The 10,558-nt window shown below is 37.8% G+C and overlaps 1 protein-coding gene across 1 annotated transcript in view; it reads right to left on the bottom strand.

The window, feature by feature from the left end:
- Positions 1-2,213: 2,213 nt before the first annotated feature.
- DDX21 (DEAD (Asp-Glu-Ala-Asp) box helicase 21) overlaps positions 2,214-10,558 on the bottom strand; it is a 24,905-nt gene continuing 16,560 nt past the window's right edge. Inside the window, exons 12-15 of the mRNA XM_010852200.1 lie at positions 8,500-8,659; positions 7,622-7,756; positions 5,498-5,542; positions 2,214-4,947 (exon numbers count right to left, since the gene is read on the bottom strand). Coding sequence (XP_010850502.1) covers positions 4,678-4,947; positions 5,498-5,542; positions 7,622-7,756; positions 8,500-8,659 — 610 coding nt within the window. The 3' untranslated portion in view covers positions 2,214-4,677. The remainder of the gene's footprint in view (positions 4,948-5,497; positions 5,543-7,621; positions 7,757-8,499; positions 8,660-10,558) is intronic.

Here is a 10,558-nt window from a genome sequence, read left to right as displayed (position 1 = left end):
GGCAGGAGGAGAAGGGGACGACAGAGCATAAGATGGCTGGATGGCATCACCAACTCGATGGACATGAGTTTGAGTAGACTCTGGGAGCTGGTGATGGACAGGGAGGCCTGGCGTGCTGCAATTCATTGGGTCGCAGAGTCGGACACAACTGAGCAACTGAACTGAAGTGACCAACAGTGAGTTTGGATAGTCTGTGTGAGATGGGATGGTTTTGAAGGACAAGATATGATTTAACAGGATTATTTAGAAAACAAACTGAAAGGAAAAAGCCGGAAGACTCGTAAGGAAAACTACTGTAATCACCATAGTAGGTGCTCAGTATACATTTGTCTCTAGGAAAGTGATTCGCACATGGTTAATTTGGTATCTCATTACTATGAGCCAGATAACATTCTATGTATTAAAATCACCTAATCCTCAGAACAACTCTGTGAGATATTGTTATTCCCATTCTGCAGATTAGAAATTGAAGTCTAGAGAGATTAAAAATTTACCAAAGGTCACATACAGTAAGGCAGTTTTGCTCAAGAGTCCATACTTTTGATTATGCAATACTATCTTGCAATAGGAGCTCATCAAACCACCATGACACTTGGTGCGAACCTCTAAGGACCTTGCAAGAAGCATGCACAGATGAAAACAAAAGGATTTTGATAAATCCTTAGATAGACATACCTGAGAAACACAAAGACATGGGACTAGGAAACGAGATGGGAGAGTTCTGGCTGCCAGGGGAGCAGTCCCTGTGGAAGTTGTCCAGTGAGTGGCATAGAGTACAGGTCACCAGAACACAGTGACCTGAGATTTAGGCAACGATCACTTCTTGCTCTTAACATCAAAAGAGGGACAACTGGACATGGGTACACTTTGCAATCTAATTATCAATGTATTAGATTGATACAGGAGGAAAAGGAGCTTAAGTGACAGATGGGAGATGCCTCAGCAGAATTCAGAATGTGGTAAAATCTACAGAACAAATGGCCTGGCTTCTTCAAAAAATAAATTCCAAGAAAAAAACTGCCTTCTAGCATTCCCCTTGCCAATACATGATAATAAATAACAAAAACTACATATGCACTTGCCTTCTGACTCAGCTATCTCACTCCTAAGAATCTACTCTGAAGATACCCCTCTGAAAGTACATAAATACACACATAAGGAGGTTTCTCCCTGCAGCACTGTTTGTAATTGAAAAATACTGGAAACAACCTATGTGCCCATTCATAATAAGAAAAGGGTTGAATAAACTATGGTGTACCCTCACAATGGGGTATGATGCAGTTGTAAGAACAAACAATTTCTGTGAACTAATGTGATTTCCAGGGTATACTGAGAAGAAAAAAAAAGGTTCAAGGAAGCATCTATGGGATGGTATGCTTCATGTTAATAGACTGGTTTCATTCATTGTGCTATGATAATGGAAAACATTTATTAAACTCCACTCATGTCCAGTGGAGAGTATACACAAACTTTGTTCTATTTTTGCAACAAATAAAGTCTTTTCAAGAAATGCAAGTGACCAATAAACTTAAGATGTTAATCCTCATTCAATTATAAGACGTACATAAATCCATGTAATGCACCTAGCAAAGTGACCAAAAGCCAACACCTGGTGTTACTGCTGTGGGGAAACAGGTTTCTCTCCTAGAGTGGAGGGTAGGACCATAAACTGGAACTGCTTTGGAGAGCAACTTGCACCAAAACTTAAATTCATTCACTTTAACCCTGTAATTCTTTTATAGGATTTATCCTACGGTGGTGAGAAATCAGGTAAGTACACAAAGATTTGAACAAGAACATTCATTTTAGGGCTGTTTACAGAAGAACAAACATGACCATCTTATAGTGGCATATTTATACTGTAAGACGGCATAGTTATCAAAAATGGCACAGGGACTTACCTGGTGGTCCAGTGGTTAAGACTCCACACTTCCACTGCAGGGGGTGTGGGTTACATCCCTAGTTGGAGAACTAAAAAAACAAAAGACACAGAAAAAGATGCACATGCCACAGAGGGAAAAGCAATTCACAAAACTGAAGGAATGAGTCCAATTTTGTAAATGAATTCCTGGAAGAGAAGTTCACAAATATGTTGGATATATGGTGACTTACTTGCTTTTCTGTTTGGATATTTATACCCATCAGTTATTATTTTTAAAATAAAAATTCCAAGCTTCAATTTTAGGGAAAAAAGTCACCAAAAACATAATTACTAAGTACTAGTAATTTTATTGTGGCATAAGGGTCTATTTGTATACATTAACTCAGTTTTACAGTAAAAACACTTTATGTATAACTGTAAAGAAATGCTGCACAGATAGTTCCAACATAAAAACTGGTTTTTAAAAGTTCATTGAGTTGTCTGATACATAAGTTGGAAAATAATTTCTCTGTAGAAAATGGTAAAAATGGTATTATTTCCCAGGCTAGCTCAACAAGCCCATTTAAACCGTACAGTAGTTGAATTATACATTTATAAATATGGTTTGAATTCTGGGATCCAGGAGAAATTTTAGCTTCATTTATTGAGAGTCATGTTGTCCTAAGCCGTGTAAAGTGAAATTCCCATTCATCTTCTCCCTTAGTCTCTTGAGTATTTCCTCCTAAAGTACAAGTACACTGTCCTACTTGATAAACCAACCCATTCCTATCCAAACTTAAATGTTTGGGTTGTTATTTAAGTATGCTCAGTATTTCAGCAAAAGCAGAATTTAATAAAACGTGATCCACAAGGCAGGAGTTGTTGGTCATCAACTACCTAACTTCCTCTGGTTTGAATAGGAAACCATGAGGAGGTCAAGTGATAAAACTGACAAGTGGACCAAAGAAGAAAAGCCAAGAGAATGTGAGAGCAGAGAGACATCCAGTCAGGATTCAAAAACAGAACTGAAATCTTAATAGAAAAAGAATGCTATCTCAATGCTGGTATCTGAGAGCCCCTTACTGAAAAGGTGACTTGCATAAGAAGCAGTTGGCTATCAAGACCCAGTCAGAGAAACCAGTGTCTAGCAAGATTTCAATTGTTCAAAATAATTAAATGAAAGTAAGATAGGCCATGTGTTTGAATTCCTCTTAACAATTTATTTCCTGAAATTCCCAGTACAGAAATTAAGGCAAGACAATGCTACTCTTAAATTCCTGTACTGTACCATGTACAAAGTTTCCCAGAGAAATAACACTTGAGACCTCAGAGCAATACTGGCCAGGGGCTATTTTAGGTTCTTCGGTTCCCTCAAAGCAACAACTTAAAAATAACCATAGTTTGTTCTTAAAAAGAACTCTAGGAAGCTGCAACCTTTCAATGCAGTAGCAATCTAATAGGAAGAGATCCTATACTGTGGCTATAGCAGCTAGGCTTTGAGAAACTAAACTGGATCATTGTACCTAAAATCCCCAGCTTGCCTGTTAGAAATTAAGCTCTAGACACACTAATGAACCATTATGTTTTCATCATTAAAAAAAAGCTTTATCATGCACCTTCACTTGTTCTTCTCTTTGCTCTCAATATACATGTTTCCTTTTTGCATGTAGAAAATATTTTCAGTGGATTTTTGACTCTTCAGCAATCCAAATCTCTGCCCCCTATTCCCCTAGTTCCTTCTTGGTAAATAATGTTAATTTTCCAATAGGAAGTGGAGTACATTATCATCAAGCACCTTATCTACCCTCCTTACTTACGAAGAAAGTTACAGGGCCATGTTATACACGTGGAATTCCTTAAAGATACTTGCTTTCTAGTAAAATACGTGTATTTACACATATACATTATTTTTTAAATCTGTGAAGAATTCACTGAAGCATGAAATCACCTTTTATTGAGAAGCTAAAAATGTATCAAAATGCACATAACAATGGCTAATCTAAATACTATCTCCTATCAAATGTATCACCATCCTCCAAATCTAGAGCATATGCAGGCATAAACTGTATTAATCACGGTTAAGTGTGAAACCTTGCTTTGAAACACTGCTCACTATTAATTCTCAGAAGATATATGCTAGAACCACAGGAGTAATTGGTGGGCAAGTGGCTGAGGAATACCAGTTAGAAAACAAAGCTTTGAGTGCTCAAAGTGCTTCTCTAGAAACTGTTGTATTCCCCATGGTATTTAGGAAGGGCACTATTAAGAATGAGTGTGAGTGATAGTTGCTCAGTCATGCCTGACTCTGCAACCCCATGGACTGTAGCCTGCCAGGCTCCTCTGTTCATGGAATTCTCCAGGCAAGATTACTGGAGTGGGTTGCCATTTCCTTCTCCAGGGGATCTTCCCGACCCAGGGATCCTGCATTGCAGGAGAGTTTTCACCATCTGAGCCACCAGGGACGCCTACTATTAAGAGACATTTCTAAGTATAAAGACAGGTCAACTTAAAAAATATCAGCAGATACTTGCTTCACTTTATCTTATACTCTATAAACAATACATTAGAATATGTAATGAATCCATACACCTTTTCAAAAGGAATACCCAAGACGGAAGTAGCAATAAAGTTATAAATGACAGTCATCAATCAGATGAAATAATTTAGATGAAGCTTTTCTCTCTCAAAGAGATGGGGACTGGGCAAGTGGTCAGGAAGGAAATACAACGTGCTTTTAACTTTGTATGAAAAATAATGTTCAGTTCCACATTGCTGAACATAGTTCTGTTTTTGCCAAATAAATCCTCTACTTCAGGTTACTGTCCAAATGCTTTATTAAAACTCCGCTTCTGGCCTTTGTTTTGAAATCTGTTACTTTTGTTGCCACCTCCTGATCGCTGTCCTCTGAAGCTTCTACTTCTTTCCCGCTGTCCCCTGGCACCTCGGTTACCCTCGCGCTGTCCCCTGAAGCCTCGGTTGCCTTCCCGCTGTCCTCGGAAGTTGCGATATCCTTCCCGTGGACCTTCTAGCTCTGGTTGCTCTGTGGCCACAGAAAGCTGCCAGCGCCGTGAATCATGCCACTTTTCCTGTTGAGAGAAGGTACTATTTTTACCTGCTGTGATTTCTACTGAATTTGGTTTTAAAAGGCATGAGAAAGACAATATTTTTACCCTTTTTCTAAAGAAAAACCAGATTGATAACCTAAGTGCTTAAAAGGTCAGTGGTCAAAAATAAAGTATCACTATGAGTACCCTCATCATTTATCCAATCTAGTAACTACAGGGTATCCACAGCTGTTAGGTAGTAAAACATATAAATATACCATGTATAAACATATTTTTGACAGTACTAAATAACGATATAGCAATTTAAAATGTCTATATAAACCCCCTGTAAAATCCATGGAGAAAAAAGCTGGCTATTGTTCACAATGTTGTAAACAAAAATAGGAAAACAGGAAGGCTGAATAAAGAAAAATATCAATATAAAAAGAACAGCAGAAAAAGCAGTAAAATTTACTTCTTAATGGTCTTTTAGAGACTAGACCTGTTGTTTCCCTATTATTCTGTGCTTTAAATAACAAACATTTTATAGTTTAGATACACATTAACTTCAAAATCTAAGAGAAAAGAATACCTGTACTTCTGTTACTGATGCAGTAGGGATATCAAAGCAAACACCCTAGAAATCAAAACAAATGCAAGTTAATCCAGATTTTGACAAGAATTATAAAATGCACATTAATCGATACTCCAAAAGACTAGGTAATATGTAAAAAAAAAACCCATTTTAGATAAACTTTAGGCCAAGCCCAACACAATACATCCCCAAAGAACAACAGCAAAAAGCCAGAGGTATTTATGAAAGGACTCAAGACTGCCTAGAATTGACTAGAGGTCATTCTTGGTTATTACACTGTGCTAATCCTCATAGAGCAATCAGCTACATTTTATAGCTGAGAAAACAAAGGCTTGATGAGGCTAACTTGTCTAAGGTCCCACAGCAGGTAAGAGCAATTTTAAAAACCTGGTAAGCATAGCTCTAAAATAAAACCTATGGTTTAAAACCATTAAAATACACTGACTTCCTGTAATCAGGATGACCTAACTAAAAGCAGGAAAAAAATTATATTGTTCGTTTTCTAGTATCTGTAATTCAAGCTCCAATGAAAAGTATTTAAAAATTAAATACTATACAGGACAGTATCTTCGTTAACAAGCAGTGCCATCATTTCCAATTAAGAAGTCCTCAATCCCTGGCCAAGGAACTAAGATCCCATAAGCCACTGGATGCAGTCAAAGAAAAAGGAAGAAAAAAAAAAAAAAAAAACAGAAGAAAAAAGTCCTCCTGTTTCTCAGTGTCCACAAAATAATCAAATTCCCCTCCTAAGTGACACAGACACTCCTCTCCCCTGGCTGTCTTTAACTGCAAAATTTTGAGGAACATCCATTTCACTAACAATTTACCCAATTATAACCACAGATAGCATCAGGTACTGTTGGATTTTGCCATCTGTGGGAATCTTCATTCACATATTAACTAACCATTCAATACCAGGCACTCGCTGCAGTATAGAGACATCTAGAAAACAGTTTTGGCCCTTGAGTCGGCCATAGTGCTCTTGAGACTCTCAATCAGTATGCAAGCACAGCAAGGCAAAAGTTACATGAATAAACCCAAAGAATGCTAAAGTATACATAGAGGTACCCCCAACTCTGCCATTTGGCCAGGGGAAGTTTCAAAAAGACTTAAGGCTAAGCCGAGTCATAAAAAATACCATGGAGGTAAGAACACTCTGTAAACAGTGGACTGTGCATACACTAGGATGAAAGAAAGCAAGATGCACTTGGCACTGCTGGACTGGAGGGCGCTGGTGGAGGAGATAGAAAGGAAGCTGCTAATGAGGACAGGAGCCAGCTAATGAAGAATCCCCGTGTGAAAGTTGGGACTCTATCCCAGATAATGTGGAGGTGCTTAAGGAGATGAACAACATGGTCAGAGAAGCAATGAGTTGAAGATAAAAACCTGATTTGGTTTACAAGGTCAGCAGTTCTCCAAGTATAGTCCATGTACCACTGGAACCCTGAGATCTTTGAGGCATTCTACCAAGTACACATTTTTATAATACTACAATGTTCTCTGTCCTCTTTATCCTCTTAAGGGTAGAAGGTTTTCAAGACACTACATTATAGTTGATACCGTTGTCTGACGACTAACAGAACATATTCTTAATGCTTTATTAGAATTTCAGTCTTAATTTCTAATACATAAATATCAATAGGTATAACCCACATAAACAAAAGCATTTTGGTGTCCCTAACAATTTGTTAAGAATGTAAAAAGGTCACTAGAGCAAAATACTTGAGAACTGCTGTAATAGTCTACGCCATTAACTGAGGGCAGGAGTCAGAAGAATGAACACTAGGTTCAAAAGGCAAGATTTTACATTTTTAATTCAATTTTGAATATTTCTGCATTAAGTTACTTAATAAACCCCATCTGGGTGGGGATGTCAGGTAAGTAGATGGGTCTTCAAGTCTGGCACTTTATGCAGATAGTTCAGGCTAGATACACATGGGGCAGTCGTCAATGACTAAGTGGCAACTGAGGATCACGAAAGACACTGCTCAGAGAAGACTATCTACAGAATGAAAACATGCAGCATCCCGGCAGAACAGGGAAAAGCCACCACACAGTGTTTCACCACCAGCATGAAGCTACTGAACCAAGGGGAGCTTACAACAGAGGCCTCAGCCTTACCTGCTTTCCTTTGAGAAAGACCATTCCCTTCACTTTGGAATCAATATCCTCACCCAGCTGCTCTTTAAGTTCTTTCCAAGCATAACTAATGTTTGGCATTTCAATTGAGCACCGCAAGATCATGGTCACAAAGCCCTATGGAAGAGGAACAAAGTTAAAGTCTCAAAAACAAACATACGTGATATGAACACTTGTCCTCATGTTTCTAAGATATTTATGAGAAAGTTCTTTCTAAAAACATATCCCTCCCACCCTACCATTTTAGTACGAGTAAAACTGAGAAGCTCTGAATAAGACTGGTGCATTGTGCTAGTCCTGGTATCCAGGTCATGATATTACACTTTTGTAAAATGTTACCACTGCGGGAAACTGGCCAAGTGTACAAGGAATCTCTCTATATTAACGCTTACAATTTCACTAGAACCTACAATTATCTCAAAAATTTCAACTTAAAAAAAAAAGAAAAGTATTACCTTTTTAAGTTTCTAGGAATCCTGGCTAAAGGAATCACATGCACTTACATTGTTTATATGACTGGGTTTTTCTTTTTTAGGATTAAGAAAAATTGACATACAATGCACATACCATAAAATCTAGCATTTTAAAGTATACAATTTAAGGGGGTTTAGTATTTTCACAAGATCTACAATCATCACCAGTATTTAAAATTCCAGAATATGTCAGTATCCCTTTACCCCACCAAAACCCACATTCCCTTCAGCAATCACTGCCATTGCCCTCCTCCAGTAAGACACTGCAACAACTAATTTTCTGTCTCTATGGATTTGTTAATATGTATCAACCTTCATGCAAAAGTTAAAGCAATTGGAAGTTTCAATGGGACACTAAAGTGTCAGAAATTTGACAGGGACCCCTACCGCTTCTGAGTTGATCAAGGAGCGCTGGTCTACCGACGTGGCACCAGAAATGTGGGCCAGGGCTGCTGCCAGGGCTTCCACAGCTCCCTTCTCCTCAATCAGCTTCTCAGCTGATTGCTTGAAGTGACCGATCGCAGTGGGAGGCACAGAGTCCAAGAGCCTGTGGTTTGATGGAAAGTAGATTTGTTAGGAAAAAGGATAGTCAAAGTGGACAGATTTCATTTTCAAGACAGCACAATCTTGAGATAAATCAATCTTTCAAACCAAATCTTGCACATGTGTAACATCATTTTGATGCAGTGTATAAAATTATCACACTTCTGTAGCAATAAATCCACTCCTTTGATCGTGTCTAATTCTAATTTACCATCTAACCAAGAAAAATTTATCCAAGAAAATAATAAGTATTAAGATGTTCATTACACTGTTACAGAAAGAGTATAAATAATTTTAAAATGTGCACCAATATGGACTGGTTAAGTAAACCATAAAACAGATACAATGGCATGCCATACTGCCATTAAAAAGGTATCAATAAATAACAAACTTTTACAATTAAATATGTGTTACTTTTAGAATTAGAAAATACTACAGCTATTCTCATTCTGAAATAAAAGAACTCTCAAATCAGGTTATATCAGACCCTTATGAGACTATACATTTGTTAGGAAATGACTATTATCTTTGTGATAAGAAATAAATGTCACATCTCAAAATTGAAAGAGATCACCCAAGACAAGGAGGAACAAGGCTGCATGAAGCAGCTTCTTTTGGCAAGGCTGCTGCTCTAGAGGCCTTCTCATGTACCACTAGCATCTTGGTCTCTTTTCAACTTTCTGGCCATCTAACCCCAAATTTTCTTAACTGGCATCACAGGAAACCCTGTCTGCAGGATAAAGAAAAGCATGCTAAATTTGAAAAATGCTGAGTTAAATTCTTTTCATTTGCAAAACTTTCCTGAGCTACTAGTATGCTCATATTTAACATTTCTTCTGATCATGAACTCTTTTTTAAATTAAGTTTCTCATACATACATAATAGTAACTAGGAAAAACACTGTAAAAATGCTGCTCAGACTCTGGTTCTTAAGCAGGGGATGTAGCTCACCACTTGGAAACATCTGAAAAATGACTGGGAGCTTTCTGGTGCCACCTCACTCAACCTCAGGAATATACTGCACAGCCAGGGATGCTAAACAGCTAAGTATCCTTGCCAATCAAAAAAATGGGCAGAAGACCCAAACAGACACTTCTCCAAAGACATATGCATGGCCAACCAGCACATGAAAAAACACTCAACATTACTAATTATCAGAAAAATGGAAAGAAAAACTACAATGATCATCACCCCACAGCTGTCAGAATGGTTATTATCAAAAAGATCACAAATAAATGTTGGAGAGGATGTAGAAAAAAGGGAGCTCTTGGGAATGTAAATTGGTACAGCCACTATAGGCAACAGTATGGAGGTTCCTCAAAAGGGTAAAAATAAATTACCATGTGATCTTACAATTACACTCCTGAGTATATATCCAAAGAAAATGAGACCGCTAATTTGAAAAAATTTCAGAGCAGCACTAGTCACAATTGCTAAGATATGGAAGCAACCTAAATGTCCATCAACCAATGAATGGATAAAGATGCGGTACATATATACAAGGGAATACTATTCAGCCATAAAAAAGAATTAAGTATTGCTATTTCCAACAACATGGATGACCTAGAGATTATCATAATAAATGAAATCAGAGAAAGACAAATAGCATATGATATGACTCACATGTGGAATCTAAAAAAATAATGCAAATGAGACTATCTACAAAAAGGAAACAGACTCATAAACTTACGGCTACTAAAGGGGAATAGAGTGGAGGGATAAAAGGGATAAATTAGGAGTCTAAAACTAATACAATACAGTAAATCAACTATCAGATCAGATCAGTCGCTCAGTCGTGTCCGACTCTTTGTGACCCCGTGAATCAGCATGTCAAGGCCTTCCTGTCCATCACCAACTCCCGGAGTTCACTCAGACTCATGTCCATAGAGTCAGTGATGCCATC

The sequence above is a fragment of the Bison bison genome, unplaced genomic scaffold, assembly GCF_000754665.1.
Source record: "Bison bison bison isolate TAMUID 2011002044 unplaced genomic scaffold, Bison_UMD1.0 scf7180017864309, whole genome shotgun sequence".
In the NCBI taxonomy this organism is placed as follows: domain Eukaryota; kingdom Metazoa; phylum Chordata; class Mammalia; order Artiodactyla; family Bovidae; genus Bison; species Bison bison.
The sequence above is the reverse complement of the archived record's forward strand: the minus strand, read 5'-3'. Positions and strand labels throughout refer to the sequence as shown.